This window comes from Periplaneta americana, chromosome 8 (genome assembly GCF_040183065.1).
Source record: "Periplaneta americana isolate PAMFEO1 chromosome 8, P.americana_PAMFEO1_priV1, whole genome shotgun sequence".
NCBI classification, from domain to species: domain Eukaryota; kingdom Metazoa; phylum Arthropoda; class Insecta; order Blattodea; family Blattidae; genus Periplaneta; species Periplaneta americana.
Window position 1 is genome coordinate 65,004,781 of NC_091124.1, and position 23,829 is coordinate 65,028,609.

Consider the following 23,829-nt stretch of genomic DNA (forward strand, 5'->3'; position numbering starts at 1 on the left):
TAACACTCTCAAATTTAGCATACCAAAGAACACATTGTGCCCGCTGTTGATTTGTAGAAGCCATTTTAATCATCTACGATATTCACTTGTCCTTTCAGATTATGCATTGCTAATGGTAATATATGGAAACGCCCGTCTTTTAATCATAATATAATCAGCAAGAAAATTTTTCTACTATCATAATAGCTTTATAATAATAAATTAATATTATCCATACTCAAACAGATCAGGCTGTACTGCTCTAAGAATTATGTAAAAGTGAAATTTGCCTAAATATCTATCAATACTGTAACATTTTGACTGTTCCCCTATCCTTAGGAGCACAGAAATCTCAATCTAAATTGTGACACTGAACAGAAGTCTCGCTTATAAGCTTTTCTTCATATTAATATTGAGTTGAACTACAACAAAGGTAACTATTTTCAATTACGGAAGTGAACATGAAAAATTAAATACGTCGTAATATACCACAAAATGACTTCACATGTTTATTTAGCTACAACCCTTCAAATATTTTTTTCTCAAGTTAAAAAAATCCGAACTTCAAATCAGTTAAACTGCCTTTTCTTATCATTATTGTTGTTTAGTCAACTGTCTGAAGACAGGTCTGAACCTCATAAGTTTTACCACTAAGAAATCATTCATGAGGCAACTAGGCCAGGAGATAATAGGTTAGGGTGGCCAGTTCCTTTCCCCTCCATTGTATACATCACTGATTAGCTACATTTTACACTAATCAGACTTCAGATGTATACAAACGATTATTTTTCCTCTGACACTAATCGTCAAGTGAGATGTACTATCTGATAATATATGAAGACATTATTTCAAAAACAGCCCTTGTCAAAAATGTTGATTTTTCAGGAAAAGAAAAAAACAACCCCCAGCCTATGTAAATTATAACATCGAAATAAAAAAAGGTAGACACTTTCTTCAGGATATAAGAATCAGATATAAGATAAACACATTTAAGTTTTTACATATTAGAGACCTATAATTAATTATTGAAATTGGGAGGGTGTGACATGGGCTATTTTTGTATTAAAATAATACAATTGAAGATTGTAATAATATTAATTCAAAATTAAATTTTGTATTGTAATATCAGTAAATTAACAGGAAAACACAACACATATTAATAACTTTCTTCCCCACTGCTATCATCGGACCCTTTAATGTCTACAACATGTGTATCGGTAGTTTCCGTTTCTGAAACAGGTTGGAGACTTTCAAAGAACTGGCGACTTTCTGGAGACAATACTCCATACAATTTTCTCAGGTCCTCCATTTTTATCGCTTGATCTTCAAGGCTTCATTGTAAAGGTGGCAAACGTTAGTTCTTGAGGTATTGATACCCTTTTATGAATATGCACAGATCTCCATGGCCCCGAATAACTGTCCCTTACCCCTACATGTGGGGAGTCTCTGTCAATCCTATACATTCTCAGTTGCTTTAGCTTCAGTCGACATCTAGCAGACTGAGCAAAATAGGGCACCACTGTAGCCTTGATGATGTTGAGAAAATCTGGTGTATGAACCCTCTTCACTTCAAAAGGTTTTGGATGAACTCTGCAGCTAGCTATTATACCATCCCACTGATTTGGAGTTTGCACAAAAGCAGTTCGTTTTTTCTTTGCAATTAAGAAAAAGTTCGAATCGTTTGACAAAAATAGTGCCCCCTTATGAGGAACAAGTGCATAACTCGTTTGGACATTCGAAAACAGTGTACTAGCATGTACAGGAAGTACACCATACCAAAATGTTTATTTTGGCCTGGACAGCCGTCTGTTATTAGGTGACCAAAGAGCAAAGACATAACTTCATTTTGTCCCTTCTTACCAACTGTTTCATGATAGGTAAACAGTGTTTCCTCATCATTTGACAAATCATGTACTCCAAAACAATAATGCCAAAGCTGGCAAGAGTAGTAGATTACATTGGATCTTAGTTATGGGACAGGCAAATTCTGCATGTAATCGAAAGTCGATACTGTAGCTATGCCTCTACGGGCTCTTTGTCTGTATGATCGTTTCATGCCATAGAAAGCCTCTGTTTGAAAGATGTATTTGTTTCCGGTCATGAGTTTGACATTTTTCATCATTGCTTCCACAAGCTTCTATCTGTTGGGTCAAGGTATCACATAAGGTTCAGGTATCAGAACTAGGTAGTCCGAAGGAAATATTAAAATTTTCTGTAAAATATACCAATACTTAGATATGGTAGGATACTTGAATGTGATGTACCTTCATAAACATATTGCGCATTTCTTTAACTGAAAGTGTTTCTAGCAGGTACAATTTATGAGGATTTCTCCGTATAGAGTAATGATTACTGCCGGGGATTGAATGATAATCGATGCATAACCAGCGTTTCAGTTTTCTTTGGAACCACCTTGGGGCGATTACTGTGTTTATCTCTGGAGTCAGTAGGAGATTTCTGATAGTTCAGTCATTATGCCTGTACAGTACGAAGATGCCCTCTTGTTATCCCATGCAAACTCATAAACGCATTGTGACAAATAGGCACATCTTTGGATATACCATCTAACTTATTCTCACCTTATAATACAAGCTGCCACGTATTTCCCTACATGATTAGTATGTTATTGTCCCTCTACTTTAATTTTCTTAATAAAATCTTCCTTTCAGCCCTTTCGTTTTCTTTTCTGAAATTTTAATTCACTTCCATCGTTACTAGCCATGATGTACAGTAGTGACAAAAAAAAACTGGACCGACCCTTGTAGCTGATTTCAGAGCCTCGTTCACTCCAGAGCGTCGGTGCATATTCCTTGGACCCGAAATCACCTGTGCAGTTGAACAACAGCCACACAGCTGGTTACTGTTTTCATCTTCATTGAGTAACAAACACCCATATTATCTTCATATATGTAGGCAAAATTTGGTTTATACAGTAGAATTCCTCGCATCCGGCAACTGTGGGACGAAGCCAGTGCCGGACACCTGATTTTTCCGAATAATTGGAAGATACTATTCGGGTCCAAGGAATATGCACCAATGCTCTGGAGTGAACAAGGCTCTGAAATAAGCTACAAGGATCGGTCCGGTTTTTTTTGCCATTACTGCACAAGATACTAAAATGGAATGCTCAATGACTTCACTGTTGCAATATGAAACATTTAAATATTTATTCAATTTAACACAATGCTGCCAATAGTTATTATATAATGCATAATGTACCTAATCAATTCAGTGCTGAAAACATTTAACAAAAGAACAACCCATGTCAGCTGACAAGGGCAATTTTTGTATGAAAGCAGAATGACATGGGCTGTTTTTGTAGAATCGATGTTTTTTCTTATGGCTACTGCACCTGACACAGAACGTTTTTGGCTTTTAAATACATTTCAGATTGTGGCAAAAATGCGCCTTCATGTGATGGTGCTCTTAACTCATTTTCGTTAAAAATTGACAAGGGCTGTTTTTGTAATAATGTCTTCATATGTACAGTTCCCCAAAAAAGGAATGAGACAATGGAATATTCTAAGTCCCAGATGCAAGACACTGCACATGATCAGAGGCTTGGAGCCCAGATACACAAGATAACGAGTAATTCAGTTATTTAAATTCAATCAATTTGGTTTGTTGTTGGAACTAGTTTCGAAACTTACTTGAAAAAAAAAAAAAAGTAAATGTGTTGTAAAAATAGATAAATATATATATATATATAAAAATCGTGCATTAACATCGAAATTTAGGCCTACATGGCGAGATCGACTTGCCTCACAGAAGAAAGACCTTCCGTCTTGTCTCAATAGCTCAGTCGGCTAAAGTTTCTTTGTGTCATGCAGGAGGGAGCAGGTTCGAGCCCTATACCGGCGAGTTTTCTTTTATTTCCTTAATAATGTTAAAACTGAGTTTTACAGAGTCCTGGGATTAAGTGATCGATTGTGAGCACAATGAGACTTGTTTTTGATAAGTGTTAATGGTCAGTCAATACAAAATTAAAAATTATAATATTATAAAAAAATTAATGATTGCGTTATTTATGGAAAATATATATTAAAAATGCGTGACTCTGCAACATATGTATTTTAACAAATAATTATTATAATTTAGAACTTATGATGTCATTGTAAATGGAGTAATTTTTTTAATAATAACAATGAAATTTAGAACGTTCTTAACAAGCATTAAGGAACTGACTTTAAATATCAATAATAATTACATTTTAATACTAACCGTATGAGTCACCAAGACGAGTGGTGACACAAGTGTTTGTCCAGCCATTTGGTCTCACTGCAGGCAGTGTGCCGTTCCAAAATACTGAAAAACAATGCTATATCACGACAAGGACCAAGAGAGCAGTTACAAAAGCGACCATGACAAGCACAACAAGGACCATGACAAGACAATGGTGCTTGTCGTGATTCTTGTTGTGAGACTTATTGTGGTCCTTCTCATTGAGCTCATTGTGGTGCTTACTGTGGTCCTCGTCATGGTCCTTACCTTTATCCTTGTTGTCTTTGTTGTGATCTTTGTCGTGTCTTTGTCTTTATCATGGTTGTTATCGCGATTTTTGTTGTCTTTATTGTGGTCCTTATCATGGTACTTTTCCAGTCATGGTCCTCATCGTGGTGTTGGTCCTTGTCATGATTCTTATCGTGGTGCTTGTCATGGTCCATATCGCAATCCTTATCATCCTTGTCTTCGTCCGTGCCATGGTCTTTCTCATGTTTTCAGGGTCCTTATTGTAGTTGTGACCCATATTGTGGCTCTTATCGTGATCTTTATTATGTTGCTTGTCATGGCCAATGTATTGGTCCTTTTTATGGTTCCAGTCGTTATCCCTGTCTTTGTTTTGTCCTTATGATCCTTATCATTGTCCTTATTGTCTTTGTTGTGATCCTTGTCACAGTGCTTGTCATTGCCTATGTTGTGAGACTTATTGTGGCCCTGTTGTTTTTGACACGTTCCTTATCGTGGCCACTGTTGTCTTTTTCATGACCTAATCGTGGTCCTTGTTGTCTTTGTCATGGTCCTTATTACAGTATTTGTTGTCTTTGCCATGGTCTTGGTCCTTATTGTGGTCTTGGTTGTTATCATGGTCCTTTTGTGGTCCTTATTGTGATCCTTATAATGGTCCTTACTGTAGTGCTTGTCATGTTCCATGTCATGATTCTTTTTGTGGTCCTTGTCTTTGTCTTTGTTTTTGTCATAGTCCTTACAATGGTAGTTGCTGTTGTCTTTGCCATGATCCTCACCGTGGTTTTTGTTATCTTTCTCTTAGTCCATATCATGGTCCTGGTTCTTGTCGTGATCCTTATTGTGTTCCTTGTCTTTGTCCTTTTCGTGGTCCTTATGGTCTTTGTCATTGCTCTACATTTATCAAACAGAACAACATTGTTTTTTCCCCTGTGATAAGTGACTTTTTGCCACAAGGTTCCTTCCATACTTTCATAAAATCTAAAATATCATGGGATGTAATCAGGGACTTGTACCAGAAATGGACAGATAACTGACAACATTTTGACTGGTGAGTAATTTGGAATAGGGTGAAAATACGCATGCACTGCCAGATGTCTTCCCTATATGTGGTTAAGTTGATATTGTATGAACCGTGCTATAGAACTTAGACTTCTGCACCTGGAAGAGTCGTCTCATTTCTTTTTTGGGGAACTGTACATATCAGCCAGAATCTAATTATTATTATTATTATTATTATTATTATTATTATTATTATTATCATCATCATCATCATCAAATAACGCTTTTGTTTTTTGTACGTTGTATGTAAACCTTCTGTAGGTTCTTTTAAATTGAAGTATGGACTGAGGAAATTGATTAAAAACATGCAGTATATATACAAGAGTTATCATGTAGCCACCTTTTATTGGTCCCTGTTTCGGTCCTAGCATTTTACACAAGAATTTAAAAGTGAAATAGAGTTTAACTGATAATATTTGAATAATTTTTTTATATTATGCTTTTAAACATAATGTATATTGAATAACAACATTAAAGAACTGACTTCTTTTCTGAAATGTGGAGTTAACACACATTAATCTCTCATTGAATCACTGATTTACTGCTCCTTAAAACAAAACTATACTACAATAATAAATAATAGTATTTATTACAACTATATGTACAAATATGTATAACTTTCAGCCATTTTTATTTGTTCTGAAGACCTTGCTCGAGACTTCTTGGAGTGAGGATGATTGGTGGAATGATGACAAAGGTGAAGGGAAACAGGGAAACCTCTCACACTCACTCTGTCCATCACAAATTCCTTTATGATCCAGACAGAGATCGAATCTTGGTCAGCAAACTATGGTAATAAATAAACCTGTTATATTTTGTGGCTATAATGTGTGTCAAGTACACATACACACACAAACACATGCAAGCATGTTAGATGCATTTATGTAGCATATAATGAAGCATTAAATTACATTAATACCTGATATTTCTATTACAAGTAAAGCATGATGTTCATCCTCAACAAACTGCCTAGATATTATTACAGAATTTCCTTTGAATTTCAATAAAAATTTACTATTAAAGTAGCACGGTTTAAAACATTCAATTCGAATACACACTTGAAGTTTGTAAAAAACTTGTTCCATATGCCTAGATGGGATATGTTTCTAATGTCATTAAATCTTTACTGGAGGTACAAACGAGGAAACGTAATATTTTATGTTCCACATGAAGAAATGGCTTCATGCAGTGACAATATAATAGCTCATCGACAGTAGTATTGCTGTTGGACTATATAACATGAGGCAGTGATGTCATGCAGTGAACAAACAAAAGTATAGGACGAGTCCATATCATATGAGGGAAGTATTGTAAAAATGGAAGAGACATTGCAACGTAAGCACATAATCAATGGGATTTAATAACCCCTGTATTTTTCTTTTATTTTTTTTTCCCTTGCTTTTTTAATGGATATGGAGTAATCATTTTTTCATTAACAGCAATGTCTTCGAAAGAAGGAAATAAATTTCATCTCTATGGCTGCTTCTCTTTCAGTTGAAAGAAATTATATTTCCAACCAACAGTTGTGCATGATTATTGATACAGCTATTGTCTGATTCTATGTAGCATATATGAAGACGTGAAAAATGTTTGAAATTACAATGAGCGATTCTCCTCCACATAAAACAAACAGGGTATGTGTGCATTTAGGTCATTTATTTAGTAATTTATAATTCTAATTTCAAACTTACCATGCATTTCATGGTCTGCCAAGTATACTAATCAAGTATAATAAAAAGTGTGATAATGAATAAAATTTAACAAATGCAATTGCAATTAGATGCGGAACTAAGAAAAACAAACTCAAAAAATGATGAACACATTCATAAAATACAAATGCACTGACATGTTAATTAAGTTATACTTTGGTATACGAGGCCTGTCTAAAAAGTATCCGACCTTTAGCCAGAAAAAAATATTTCAAATACCTGACGGGGTTGGGACCCTAATCCCCTTCAAAGTAGGCCCCTTGTGCTTGCACACACTTAGCCCACCGATTCTTCCACTGCCGGAAACACCTCTGAAAGTCTACTTTTGGAATGGTGTTCAGCTCCGTCATCGCGTTCCGCATTATCTCTTCTCTACTCTCAAAACGGGATCCTTTCAGTGGTGTCTTCAACTTTGGAAACAACCAGAAGTCGCAAGGAGCCAGGTCTGGAGAGTAGGGAGGTTGGCGAACGGTTGTAATTCCATGTTTGGCCAAGAAAGTGTGGATCAATTGGGATGAATGTGCGGGAGCGTTATCGTGATGCAAGTGCCAGTTGTTCGCCGTCCACATGTCTGGTCTTTTGCGCCGAACTGCATCACGGAGTCGCCAGAGAACATCGTGATAGTACTCCTTTGTCACCGTTTGTCCTTCCGGTGCGTATTCGTGATGCACAATTCCACGGACATCAAAGAAAACAGTCAGCATCACCTTGATTTTGCTTCGCACCTGCCGCACTTTCTTCGGCCTTGGAGACTCGGGATGCTTCCATTGCGATGACTGTCTTTTTGTTTCTGCGTCGTACCCGTACACCCATGACTCATCTCCAGTTATCACGGTGTTCAGAAACCCAGGATCATTGTTGGCGGTGTCCAGAAGGTCCTATGCAACGTCACGACGGAGGTCTTTTTGTTCCGGGGACAACTTGGGCACGAATTTCGCAGCCACTCGGTTCATGTTCAAATCATCACGCAAAATTGCATGTGCAGAATCTTTACTCACTCCAACCTCTTCGGCAATCTCCTGCACGGTCAAACGACGATCTGCCATCACCAAATTTCGCACCCTCTCAACAACAGCTGCACTCCGAGCAGTTTGGGGCCTGCCACAACGCTGCTCACTCTCCGCTGATGTGCGGCCATCTTTGAATCGGTTGAACCACTCCTTAATTTGTGTTACACCCATCGCATCTTCCCCAAACACCTGCTGAATCTTACGAATTGACTTTGAGAATCACCAAGCTTTTGACAAAATTTGATGCAGTATCTTTGCTTAATTCGTTCAGTCATCTTGCGAGAAAACTAAATCCGACAAACACTTAGAACAGCACCTTACTTGGCGATCACCAGCCAGTGACTGGCACAAGCGAATGCAGTGAAAAAATTCAAGCATGCGCATTACGGTTCCTCCTTCCACCGTGCACAGTGGCGCTGCCTTAGAATCACTACTTTGCGCGGGAAAATTTAAGGTCGGATACATTTTAGACAGGCCTCGTAGATGGTTCCTTAAGATGTTGAGTGACCCCTTCAAGGCAGCTAACATCAACTATACGCCTCTGCAATATCTCTTTAACCTGAATCCCAGATATCGTTAAGGAATGTTCTAAATTTTAATAACAAATATAAATTGATGGTTAGTAATATAATTTCTTTAACCTTTTTGCTGCTTAGGCCATCAAAGTAATGACAGACAAATTCATTACGTATCTTTGTGCCGACCATTACTCTGCCGGCGCAGATGATGCAATAGAAACAAGTCTTCCAAAGCACAGAATGGAATCTCTGAACATGGTTTTAACTCATAATTTAGTTTTTATTTTATTTTAGTAGGTTATTTTACGACGCTTTATCAACAGTTTAGGTTATTTAGCATCCGAATGAGATGAAGGTGATAATGCCGGTGAAATGAGTCCGGGGTCCAGCACCGAAAGTTACCCAGCATTTGCTCATCTTGGGTTGAGGGAAAACCCCGGAAAAAACCTCAACCAAGTAACTTGCCCTGACCGGGAATCGAACCCGGGCCACCTGGTTTCGTGGCTAGACGCGCTGACCATTACTCAACAGGTGTGGACTAATTTAGTTTGATATGTTAAGAATATATTCCCCAAGTTTCATGTATATATTCAACCTGCAAATAATTTGTAAAAAAAATCAGCAATTAAAAGGTTAATGGTGTAAGACAGAGATATATTTAAGCCAGTGTATCCTCTGAGATGGTGCCCATTGATTTCTCATTATCTTACAAGTTTCTCATATTTTCGAGTTAAATGTTGCAAATTTCCTTTCAAATGCATTAAAACCTATAGACCATCACACAAACAGAAATTTAGACAAAGTACTCAAATATATACGTATTGAAAAAATGTTATCAATATGTATTTTTATTAACAATTAAAAAGAAACTACCGAAGTGAATTCTATAGTTTTGTTCACATAATAAATACCTAAATTTCTGTATCACTATTTCGTATATGTGCTACATTAAAATTGTAACAATTGACTTTACCAAGAGCATATACTCTTGAATATCATTAAAAAATAAATTACAAGATAAATAAGATTACAAGTCACGAAAGCATGTAAAGCAATTAAAAATAAGACTTTGAGAAGATTAGACATCCATTGTGCAAGCAATGAAAAGCAAACTACTATAAATCCACTTCACTTCACAACACAACATATCACAGCTTCAGCCTGAATAAAATTATTAGGAGGCAATAAGTTCCTACAAATGCATTAGGACTCTATCTGCAAGAAGTGGAATAAAATTTAAGGAGACACTGACATAACATTACGAATTTAAGTATGTAAATTTCCTGAACTTAAGACACCAACTAAACGATCTAATGTTCACACAATAACTTAAGAAAAAAAAAGACAATACAGTCAATACACTCATTTGTTGCTGCAATATATTCTCGAGTGTGCTTCGTGTAAGAAAATCAGCGTACTCCATTACAGGCAATCATTATTAAAATAAGCATGCAAACTTTCATAAACGCTCACACAAAGATGGTACGAAATTCATACCTTTAACTGGGTCCATTTGCAGAACTTTAAATTAAGAGTTGCTCTTTTCCATGCTCCTTAACAATGTGTAGTAATTAGAATAATTGAAGCATAAGTACACTTGTTTACTATGTGTAAAGAATACCAGCACACACTACAATCCTACAATTTAAAATGCGCAGTTTGATTTGTTCTCGATTGTTCTAATTAAAATGCAAACAAATTTTTATACATCTTTGGCATCAAACAAAGGTAAAATTACACTCTCTTTCTCCCCTTAACAGATGGCAACTTTAAAAACGGGTGTCTGCTGTCTGTCTCTTTCTGGCTTCACACAATTACAAGTACAAAGAGATCCATTTATAATTTGTGCGCGGTTTAGCATGTATTATTGCATTAGTAATTGGCACTTACATAATCTGCTCTCACATAAACTGATTCATCTTTATGGCAAAACTGTTCATGCTTGTAACATAAGCATATCGTTAGATACACAAACCCCACTAACTGAAAAACATATCAATGACTCAGCTTGGGGCTGTTGTCAACTGAAATACTTTCTCTAACAGCAGACTATCACTTGCTTCAGTGCAGAGAGACTTCCCTTCAGCACTGTAGTGTCTCTCATTCTAATTCAAAGGTTTGGTACATATTAAGCAGAGAATTATTTTAGTGGAAACTTATTTACAGAATAAAAACTTTATATAGAAAGTGTTAAAAACACATTTGCAAATTTTGTTGCATACATCCAGAATTTCGCACTCCACAATCTCAACCTATGCATGCACAAGTTATGCATTATTGAATTTTTAGCCAATTTTACTACATATAAAAAAAAATTGGGATTTACCGAAATCACATAAAATGTTGAAAATAATCACCTTCTTGCTGAATACAGCCTCTATATCTAGTCGTTTCGAAATACACTCTGAATTTTCTGTGTACTATGCATTGCACAACATTTTGTGTACAAAATGGCAAATTCCTGTAAATATCCTAAGTGGTTTTCGAGGGCTTAACTATAATCTTGACTGAATATCAGCTGTTCTTTTATAAATTTACACTTTCTCTTCATCTTACATTTTTCTAATTAGCCATTTACGAAATAATGCAATACCATGTCTTGGTTGGTATGGGAGATTCTGTATATCTGTAAATAAGTTTCCAGTAATATGATTCTCTGTACAATACTGTACTGAACTACAGTGTTAGAATGACTGAATGTTCACGTGCAGCTGCTTTCCCAAAAGGCTGACTCAACTACAGGCACAAGTGATGAAAGTGTCTATGAATTACTGCAACAATGCATGCTGGACTACTCTCAAATTATAAATTGATCTATTTGTATCTACCGCTAACAAATCAAGTTACTTCGTTCATAGTATTGACCATGATAATACCAAATCATTTAATGGAACACTTTATGTGAGTTATAAATAGTACGAAAGATTTGAATAACTGTAATTCTTTATTTAAAGCTTTGGAAAGATAAGATAAGAGGAAGAAGTTAGGAAAAACAGACTCCTACACATTTAGAATTAATAAATTCCCAGCTAGGAAAGTTTTATTTATAATCTCAGATGAACACTGTTACACATTTTTCGAGAAAATATCTCATAAATGCGAATGATCTTCTGTTGCAGCATTTCTAACTAATGCTGTTTCTGAGGTTGATCAAATTTCAATAAAAATGGCATATCTTAGAAATGTCTCAGATTTTACGTAGATCTATTAATATAATGTAGAAAAAAATATATACATAATATACATGTATATATATTTAATAATAAAAAGAATAATACTTTGTCTGCATTGTATGAAAGGCATTATTTCATACAAGATTACAGTTACGATTACTTAGGCTGACCATTATATACTGAAGACAAATTTTAATGGCCATATATGACAATGGAGAAAAAAATTACAGTAAAATAGAAATAGAAAAAGAGAGAAAAAAAAACAAATACTTTCAATTCCCACACCTAATTTTGAAATCGCAGCGTCAGCTATGAATCGAATAAATTTTTAATTCAAAACTTGGTACCTAAAAAACTCTCACCCATTGTGATCTAGAATATAAAATAGTCTGTCTTCAAAATTATAAACAAAAGTGTTCTTAAACTACCGAACTGGTTTGAGATACGTATTTAATTATTTCTAGTTTTTAAATAATATGAAATTATCACATCAGATGAGACATTTCTGGGGGGGGGGGGGGAAACAACATTTTTGTTGTTTTAATGATCAAAATCGAAGCATGTGCCATTCGTAAAAAAAAAACAGTAAATAAATGCTAAGAGTATAAAAAACTGAATAAAAAGTCTTTTTATAACTAAATCTAAATGGAAATTGGTATTGTAAGGGAGTAAATAAGACAGGTCAAGGAGCTAATGTTCTGACAAGTTAGTTGCACCTGGTGACATGGTGCTTTATTGATATATTCAACAGTAACTGTACAGAACTATTCCAATATAAACACGAACTTGTTAAAAAAATATATATTCCTAGCTTACAACTAATGTTTTTGGGCTCTAACAACATGTATTACTTGTAAGGAAGCAGTTAGTGAAATGCTGGAAAAAGTTTTATCATATCTGGACGTTGATATATGGTTAAAATAAATATTAATTGAAAATTCAATAACATGAAAATTCTTTTTCGGGTATCATGGAAATTGTACTATCCAGAAACTGGAAATGACAGCCTATGTGCAAACTGAAAGCTTATAGATTGTTTAAATTACAATTACCTCTCATTTCATGTAACTAGCAAGATGATGATATAATTATGAGTAAAAACATGAAGACAAATTTTGTAACTGATAATCTGCAGGAGAGGAAATTAAAAAAAAAAAAAAAAAAAAAAAAAAAAAAATCTGTTTATTTGAATTCTCACAGCTCATTAACTTAAAAATGAAAAAAATAATTAAGAGATTTATAACATAAAATCAATTTCCATTTTATGAGATTGTTTAAGAAGAAACCAGCCTTTAAACAATTCCACTGTAATAGTCTTATTTACTATATCAATAATTATTTTGTTATTTTAATTATAGCAAATAAAAGATATAACCTGAACATAAAAAAAATACTCTGGATATAAAACGACTCTATATAAAGCTGATCTAATTCATATCAAATTTCAAAATCTTTGATTTATAATATTTATACAATATCCATATAAGAAATATACATGTTATATACGTTATGACTTAAGGTTTCAATATAAAATAATACCATGATATGGAGATAATTGAAGACACGACTTCCATATCAAGTTTAATTTAAGTGGAAAATAACTAAAAATATATTTTTTTTATATACCAATGCATGCCTATAACATTTAAGAAACAATCTCAAAATCTGATTAACATAAATTGTATTATAACAAACAAACACATGTTAAATATGTTCGCAATAAGATTATTCAATGTTAACTAACAATCTTGTTTTTCCAATTTATACTTTCACTGACTAGAAATTGTTAATACATATTTCTTCCCTGATAAGAGAATAAAGTTAATAAAGATTACCATGAATATATTTGTTATCTGTTATCCATTTGATTTAACCCACACTTTCACACAAAGACATGCAACCATTCTCATAGTACATCTACTCTTTACTCAGAACTCCTTCCATATTTCGTAAGCAAAACGAAAAATCTTTTACTTCCTAACACTTAAATGGTTGAAGATAATTTCAGCTACTATACAATGAAGTAAACTTGACTAGGGAAAGGTGAAGGATAAAAAGAAATATTGCGACACTGCAAAAAGAGATATAAAGATTTTCACGGAAATAGACATTTTCAACATCCTTGATATAAGAATTCTGTCTGTCTTTTGTCTCTTCATGCACAGCAGTTCCTCCTAAAAATCAGGTGCATCTGTACATAGTAATTTATAAAGTCTTCAAAAGTTTCTTCAAACATTCATATGATCTAAAAAAGACTTTACATTTTAAAAGAACCTAGTTATAACTGCAGAGATAACATGGCATTTTCTGAGGAGAATAATATGACGAATGCTGAATAAAACAAAAATTAAGGCCTTTTTTTTTTGGAAAGGAACCTATATGAACATTATAGTTTCAAATAATGAGACAAGTGAATCAGTTATGAATTTAAAATATTTTAGGTTGTATCCAGGATGTAGTAGACGTAAAAATGTAGACTGGAATGTAAAATTTAACCAAAATTTTTAGTTATTGACAGAAGATTGAATTGGAACAAACATACAAACAGAAAAGATGACAAAAGATTGGTGAAAAGAGTATGCAGAGTACCTCAACAGAAAAGATCTTTAAAAAGACCAGAAGACCCAAGAAGAAATGTGATCACTTGAGAAATACTATTTTTAAATCGTATATCTGTAGTTTCGCTGTTCTAAGTGTTATTATAACTTCTTTGATTTTCCATAAGCAAGGAAAAGATTTATATATTTCTAAAAAAAAAAAAAAAAAAACATGAGAATAGTTTCTTAAATCTGAACTTTCGCTACAGAGAACTGCAAAAGTACCACTGAAATCTCGACTAGATGCTCGCATTATTGTTTGTTTTTATATTTACTTTTTCTGCCGTTTAATTTGGAGAGCACTACAGTCGGAAAATTTCAAGCAATCGTAGACTTATCTCAAAGCCAAAAGCCTTGATACTTTCCGCCCATACAAGAGGTAACTTGTCTGTGGATTTAGGTTTGCACAGACTTACCTCCAGGTAAGTTTTTGCATGTATGGGCTCTTAAGGTTGTAGCTGTTACTGTTATTCTGTATTAATCAGGATGTTGGACAATGACCAAATACACGGCCAAAAGGATAAAAGTGGCTAAAATGAAGTCTTCAAGAACTGCTAATGGATATAAATTAGTTGACAAAGTAATAAAAAAAAAAAACTCGTAAAGAAATGAATATTTTTAACCTTTTAGAAAAAATTATGGATTAGTGTAAAAGTGGAAGATCATTTCCATAGAATGACCATAGGAAGAATACTGTTACAAGTAGTGACATACCAAATCTAGAAGTCATAGAAGCCAAGTAAGATCCTTTAAAACATGGACTGATCAATTATAATCTATTATTTTGAGCAACAACAGGCTTTTAAGCCTTATTCTTGAGTAAAGGTAGTGGTGGTGGTTGTGGTGATGAGTTACAATTTTAGAGCATTGGGGCAATTTTGTCCCAACTGATTCAAACCAGTCACAGTCGCATTTAATGCATTTTGCTACTTGACTTCTAAAAATGCAATTTTCGATGTAAATGTGTGAAAATGCGATAACCACATTGGACTTTAGAAACGAAGTGGAGAAAATTAAATCAGAGATGTGTTTGAACTAATCTGAATTTAAATGAAATGCTAATAGCATGGGCAATGTTCAAAAAGGTGTAAAAATGCAAGAGGTCAAATGACTTTATTGTCAAATGCCTGGCATTAGAAAACAACATGTTCAAGAAGGTATTGAGCAATGGAATGGATTTCAAAGAGTTGGTGCAATTCATGTAAGTTAACAACTTAAATAAACAATTTCTTCTAATTGATTTATAAAATTTCATCGCATACTGTAAATTGTGAGCTAGAATTTAGTTGCATGAATCTTGTAAAAACTGTAATCAGAAACCGTCTTTCAGTAAAAAAAATAGCACTCTGCTAACAACAAATCTTGAAGGGCCTTCTTGTAAAGAATTTCAATGTTTAGAGTGCTCATAAAATAATGTATTTTAATGTGATGTGAATTCAGTACTAATTGTTTCTAAACATACCTACGGTACATATAATGATTTACTTACATAAGTATATCTAGAGTATGGTAAGATGGATTGAAAGTAATAAAACTCCAAGAAACAAATTACATTAACTTTTTGTTCCTGCAAACCTTATTAATTTTATCTTTCTGTAGGCCTACAATTATTTAGAATATTGAACAAGCTTTCGCAATTTGCACAAATATAATTTTTATTTGCGCATTTTTGCGACAATTATTAATTTTCTAGCTTAAACCCTGATTCAAACTGAAGTACTTAATTAATATTTGCATACTATATTTTTTAAAATATCTGTAAAATAATAACCTTATCTTTTGAAGGTGATACATGTTTCAGTATGAATTACGGTGTCAACTACGAATTAATCTTTCCCCCACACATTCAAGTTTAATTATATTAATACACTTGTTACATGTATGTGATCAAATTTACTCTAGATAGGGGTCATATATGAATGAATATAAACAATCCAGTCATACTGTTGTATTGTACAGAAGAAGCATTCAAATAACTTATTAATCTCTCTCTCTCTCTTATATCACTAATCATGCAATTTCTAATAATATTTGAAAAGTGGTAAAGTTTATCCTATTTTATCGTATGTACTATTACTTCTTTTGGTGTGCATGCACGACTATGAAAAAGTGGCTATAATCATGATTTAATAAAAAAAACTCGACTTCCACTTAATCAGATACAAATATTTTATGGTCCCTTGAACACTTTTTAAAAATTTACCAAATGCTGTTAGCATATATTTGATTCAATTCTTGAAGAATATGTAATTGAATGACAAAAAAGTGATGAACTATTTTCCAAAATTTTGAAATGTGGATTGTTTCAGTTAATATTATACAATAAAGTGCCAAAATATATGATAAATATCTGCAATAATGTAATACAATATCGATGGCCCAGAACCAGACTGTTCCAAGTCCATTTTACAATTTTTTTTTTTTTTTTTCAGGAGAGCTTTTTTAAGTTCCTGACATTCAAAGCTTCATGAAACAATTTGGAATAGCTTCATAGCAACCTTATGGAGAGGAATAATTACAATTTTGTTCGATTCATATATGCAGAGAACAACTGGAACACAATGAAACACAGATTTCTTTTTCATAAAAAGTTGGACTTAGAACAGTCTGGTTCTCAGCCATAAATATATTGAAAATCTGAAAATGTAATTTCGAAAATATTCAATAGAATTCTATTACGACACACCCAATTAATATGCTATCCAACAATACAATTTTGACATAGAATTACATATATCTAATCGTTCGTGAAGTGGAAACTGCGAACACTGTATCCAAAGAGAAAGGATGTGAGTACACAATTCTGGAATTTCAGTCGCAGGCTGTGCTTCCAGTGAAATGGATTCATAACTTAAGAAGTATGACAATAATTTCTTTTAGAATTAAGTCTATCTAATCATTTCTCAAAGGTGAAATTTCGGAGTTGGATGTAAAAAAAAGTTTAAAAGTTTTATTTCTTTAGAACTTTCTGAGCCAAAATTACTTCGTTTTAACAGCCTGAAATCTGCTGACGTAATTCTGTGCCTGAAACCTAGAGGAACTATCCACAGGAGTACCCCATTGCTTTTTTAATCTGGAAATTTTTCACAATCAATCAAAACTCCCGCTTAATATGTTCTCTTGCATAATATATGTATGGGCACAACACTAATACTAGCACGAATCTTGTTTAAGACACACTTTTAAAAGATTGCAGTTGCTTGGGGTTTTCCAAGAAAGGACAAAGTAGCTTACACATGCAGCATCCAAATTAGCTTACATAGTAGTATTAAATAGTAGCTTACATACACAGTATTCAAAACTTTCCCAGCACTTTTCCTGGAAACAACGTGATAACTGCATTAATTACTGTAACAGCTTTAAGACACCTATTCATGGTTTTCTTTAATTTCATACACTTTCTAAATTTACAGTAAATTGTATTGCTATATTTGCAAAATATTTTTTCATTCACACTGTCATAAGATTTCTATCATCAGTTCTCCAGTGACATCTGTGGTTCAAGTGCTACTGAGCAACCTGGGTTCAATCCCCAGCTGGATTATGTTGGAATCTGTGATGGACAAAGTAGATGTTACAGAGTTTTTCTCGGAGTACTGCCATTTCCCTCTGCCATTCCGATGCTGATACAGAACATAGCGTTCAAGACCCTAAGACTTATAAAGTACTCATGTGAGGATGGGATCTGACTGTGAGGGTTGAGGCAAGATGGCCCACCTATCAACATAGGATTCACAAATGCCATCCAAGCCACCTGTTAGACTTGAACAATCATCACATATCGGAAAGTCACGCCAAGCTAGTCCTCTAGCATTTCAGTGCACAGATAAAGTTGGGGTGAAATGTCAAATATTAAGAACAGATTAACCTTTTATAATAGCTCAGAAAATGGATATCAAAAGGAAATCTTTTGTGAGATGTAGTACTGAAACTTGCCTATAAAGAACGAAAAAATAAGGAGTCTCTTACGTCATTTTCTGTCAGCAGACCTATACTGTAATATAAATAAAACATCCTTAATTTATAAGAAGTTTGAACATCAAAGTTTCAGCGAAAGTACAGGCTGACATGACAAATTCAAGGTGAAAAATGGAATAATTTGTCAGAAGATATGTGGAGAGGCCCAATTGCCAAAATAAGAATGTCTAGAATAATGAAACAAAATACCTTAGAATACCTAACAACTAACATTTTCAAAAGTAACAAAGTGTAATTGTATTTTTAAAATGATGCTCAGAAATAACGTCATTCTTTGAAAAATCGAGGAAAGAACATATGATGATTCACAATGTCAATGCAGACGAATATGAACAAATTATAGTTGGTCATAAATGACATATCTGCAAATCCATGATGTTTCAAGAATAAATGCAAGCTGCCATGTTCCTGGATAACAGGTGTTCAATTTCGTATGTAGTTGGAGATACTAAAAGGAATGAAACTAGATGATAATTTTGCTCATTATAGATACAAAATGTTCACGCCATCAGTTCCACACGTAAATGTTAACAGTGATATATCAGGTGTTAATTCCCACTTCTGACACTTTTCCACTTAATCCAATGGACTTGTATTTAAATTACATAAATTCACTGCACTCGAATTTGAAGTCCAGTTTCCAGATGAATTTGCGAGTGTGCTGTAAAAATAGTGATAAAGAAATACCTACACAACATTTTTGATGCAGAATTTATCAGAAGCTATGCCGAAAGTATGTACTTACTGATTAAGACGTCTTACTAAAATATTTTGGTGTAGTAAATCTCACGCAGGCATGGCCTATCAAACGAGGCAATTGGGTCAAGGTGTGTTTCCCCCCCCCCCCCACCCTACCTTGAAGAATGTCTTAATGGGAGTTTATTGCATACCAAAGCACATAATCTAATTTCAAATTTGTATTTAATTGTAGCATAATTAAACACACATCAAATGTAGCTAATATGCAAGGATGGAGAAAATTATGCATGTCTATTTGACAAAAAATAAATTAAGCTGTTATAGAAATTGAGACAAAAAGTAAAAACTTTGGTTTCAGCTACATTTTAAATTGCCACAAAAAGCTAAATACATGTATGAAGAATATAAAACTCTGCTTAATCATATAGTTGAATGAGAGTTTATCAAACAATCTTACAAAATCAGAATTTGATAGAATGAAAACTTTTAACAAGGTACTTTGTAATTACTGCCAACTTTTATGATTCCTTACTATTTCGGAAAACAACAAATTTTTACCCATTCCCTATTGTATCTGCATCTGCTATTTGAATGGCATGCAATTTACACGCCCATCAACCTTCACAATGCAGTCTTCCACTGAATGTATCAAAATGACAATGATCATGCAGTTATTAAATATTTCTTACAATCTTGATAATATTTGGAAAGCTGATAAAGACTGCATCAGATTTCCAACTAGAAAGGGAGGAAAGTGAAAGGTCGAAAGACAAAGTGAAAATTGTGCAATACCTGTAAGTCGCATGGCTCCCATTGGAAAGAAAAATGGACAATTCTATTCTTTTCAATTTCAATACATAATCAAAAGGCACATATATTTACAAAAAAAAAAGTCCATAATCAGCACAAATTTGAAAAGAGAACAGGCTAGGAAAGTGTGTATGTAATCAAAGCACTGAGCCACTCAAATTGTGTAGCAGACTATGTAAAGTCCGAATTGGGACCAAGTTCACATACATGTCTTCCACCAAATATCTCACAAATTTGGAATGTAAATAATGGACATATGTGAAATTGAATCTGTCAAGAAACATTTATGTGATGTGAGTAAAAACAAAATATATCACAAGAAAATTTAATCACAGACCAAAAAATATCACTTTCTTTTATACTACGTGTAATATTTTCGGTCATCATCATCATCATCATCATCATCATCATCATCATCATCATCATCATCATCATCATCATCATCATCATCATGTCACCATCATCATCATAATCATAATACCAGCAGCAGATATATTCTTTCAATTTATAATTCTTTATAAATAACTTGCAAGAAATAATACTCTTGTAATAATGTACATTATTTTTTTAATAGTCATGTTCAAGTTTGATACGTTATGTTTTTCAAAGCACCACTCATCATTCCGTAACTACATTTGGTGACACACTTCTGTAATGTCAATTAAGAAACCAAAAGTTCAGGTATTATTCTCACGTTTAATTACAATATTACTTTTTTATATGTAATAAAATTAAGAGTGTAATAAGTTTTAAAAACCCATGTATACAAATGAGAATTAAAACATCACAATTTTCTAAATAAGGCATTAAATGTTTATTTTAGAACCATGAAGAGGTAACTCCCATGACAGCAAGCTTTCGAGCAAAATTGTGACTGCCAAAAAATATAAAAAGAAACTAGAAAAAGTAATGGAAAAAAATAAGACTCGTGTTGTAGTAAAATTGAGTTTGAGATAGCAGAACAACGTTCTGATAAACAATCTAATTGAACAACAAATTAAGAACGCCAAGTATGCATTAAAAAAATCAAGTTCTTATATTCTCAACCAGATATAAAACCTGACTCTGGAATACAATGTAACACATTCATGACCCAAGAACAATTTGAAAATACTTGAAGGTAATCATTGTTAGATTCTTAAAGTAACATAGGAGCGTGATTTGATTATCAGAATTCCTATGTTCGTAAACAATTTAACCTTTTGTGAAATAATAAAGGCCTTATATTTTGAAAAATGAAGAGCGAGTATGATGCGTCTATTATGAATCCTTTCAGATGTCTAATAAAAATTCAAAATTCTTTGAGTCGAATTAACCCATCAATATTAGAGATGTCTCAACTCTCTACAATAAAATAAGTGGAAAGAATTTCTTAAGATTTCAATAATCAAAAAATAATACAGTCAACTCCCAGTAATTTGCATGCAGTTAATTCGTGACACTTTCTTTTCTTTTGGAGGGGAGGGGAAGGAAGTAACGTTATTTCCATTTTTACTTGATTTACGCCCCCTCCTTTCTCACTCCAACATTTTCGACCAATGTTGCCAACAGTAGCATAATTATGCTACACGTATCAGAATTTACATCTCGTAACATGTAGCATAACATCCATAGCATAATGCTAAAAGTAGCACAATTTCAATGCAGAATGTTCACTATACTAGCACCTGTAATGTGGGAAATTTCGTCAATGTTTCAAAATGTTCTGCACTGTTTCACATTTTGCAGTTTATCCTGAAGTGTATTTTAGTAATTAAACCTGTCAAACTAACATTTTTTAGTGAACTATAAATAATACTACAAATTTTTGGGGATAATTCGCGATTTTTGATATTTCACGCAAGTTCGTGCATTAATTACCGCGAATTATGGGAGTCAAGTGTATGTGAAAATAACGAATAATCTCTACGGCATTAATACATGTACATACATATGTACATTATTAATTACAACAAAACAGGAGAGCAGTTAAGTATAACATCATACAAAATGAAAATTATTGTAAATTTAATCCAGTAATGGCATAAACTGAATTATCACTCAACAGTTTCTGTTGTATAAAGAATCCTAATGAATGAGCCACTTTGGGAATGAATGGGAATGGGAAAGAATTAACAGCAATACCATACAATTTTATGTTAGAGTGAAGATACAGGATTCCCAATCTCGAGTGCCTTCACTCTCCTGGAAACTCCCTCAGGTGGTTAGTTGTATTATCACAGTCAAAGAAGACTTTAAAACAATAAGTACAGTGTGGAACAGCATATGTTATTATAGTTTTAGTGAATACATTTGCTAAATATAGATTCAATTAACAGTGTTGATTTAAATTTGTGAAAAAATTGTCTGTTGTAAACATCCCAAGCAAGTCTTATAAAGAGATTTTGTTGTAGGTTTGATTTTGAACACGAAAGCAAACAGAAGAGAAAGTGGACGAAATTGGAAGAGCAAAAAAATCTATCAATCATCTAGCAGCACAATGTGCAGTTTCACGTATAAGATTTCAGTGGTTCAAAGACTGAATAAGTTCAATAGTAATGCCAAAATTCAGTTTTGTAATTAGTTTCTGCAATCTGTACATGATGAAACTATAAATCCAGAGCTGATATTTCTTACTGCCAAAGTGTTGCTACATTTGTTGGGTTATGGATGTGTATCTTAAAACGATTGTTACTGGAGTTTGGAAGCACTTCACTGTTACATAAGCGTCCATTACATGACAGTCACAATATTATTCATAACATTACACAAGAAAAACTGAAGCTAGTATTAAAAAAATTATTGGAACTTGTGTATGAGCACATGAACATCATTTCGAACATTTGTTCTAATTTGAAGTAAGATTACACACTGATTAATGCTCTCTCAATTAATATCACTCAATAAAAGAATTGTATTCCAATGAATACCATCCCACTGTGGAATCCTGGGAAACGAGAATGCGGATGCTTTAGCAAAGAAGGGCAGCACTGCTACTTACAGACCTGTTACTAAATCTACGTATTACTCTGTGAAAAGATTTATTAAATCTACATACTTAGACTTCAACAAACAAAATTTGATAACACAATCTCAAGGGAAAAAAATGGAACTCTCTGCATCATAATCCACAGTTAATTCCCGATTTACCACAAAAATCGTCTGTAGCTGCATTTAGATTGGCAACAGGCCTTGATTGTTTGGCCAAACACCTGCATAGAATTGGAATATATCGATCCCCTAACTGCCCATTGTGCAACTCAAACCAAAAAATGGATTCGGAACACCTCAAAATCTGTGCTTCAGTGGCTGGCCATGATAATATCTTTGAAAAATATTGGAGTGCAAGAGGTCAAATGACTTTATTGTCAAACGTCCGGCATTAGAAAACAACAACAACACTGTGACAGCATGAAGTAACAATAACATGCTTAATCCTGTAGTTTCATCATAAGAAGAGTGAAGGGCAGTCTCTGTATTCATACTTTATTGTGGAAGCAGATCCCATTAAAGTCAGTCATGGGCTAATAACAGACCAGAATATGGGGTGCTCGAGATGGAAAACCCTGTATTAAAATATAACAGAAGTTTGAACATTACACAAAACTGACATACTCTTTCTCACTATAGAATTTTTATAAAATATAGTTAGAGACATCACCAATGTTTGAAGAGATAATGTAGAAGATTACTGAACGAAAGACGTTTAAAAAATTTCTTGTAAAGAAGATTTGAAAGAAAATGTAGCTGAGAATGTGATGAAAGTAAATTAATTTTTATAGTAAAATGGAAATACTAAATGATACTAGTGTAGTATGAACAAAACAGGTATTCTCAGAATAAATTAGTGT

General features: G+C 33.6%; 1 protein-coding gene across 11 annotated transcripts in view; it reads right to left on the reverse strand.

The window, feature by feature from the left end:
* The window catches only part of BuGZ (Bub3 interacting GLEBS and Zinc finger domain protein), a 110,079-nt gene that overhangs the window by 49,914 nt on the left and 36,336 nt on the right, over nt 1-23,829 (reverse strand). For 10 of the 11 annotated variants that reach the window (XR_011333432.1, XR_011333429.1, XR_011333433.1 and 7 more), the window contains one exon: nt 4,201-4,284. The exons of the other annotated variant lie outside the window; for it this stretch is intronic. Coding sequence is in view for 4 of the 10 variants with exons in the window: in XM_069833011.1 (XP_069689112.1) it covers nt 4,201-4,284 (84 nt within the window). In the remaining 6 variants the exon portion in view is untranslated. The remainder of the gene's footprint in view (nt 1-4,200; nt 4,285-23,829) is intronic. 11 annotated transcript variants of the gene reach the window in all.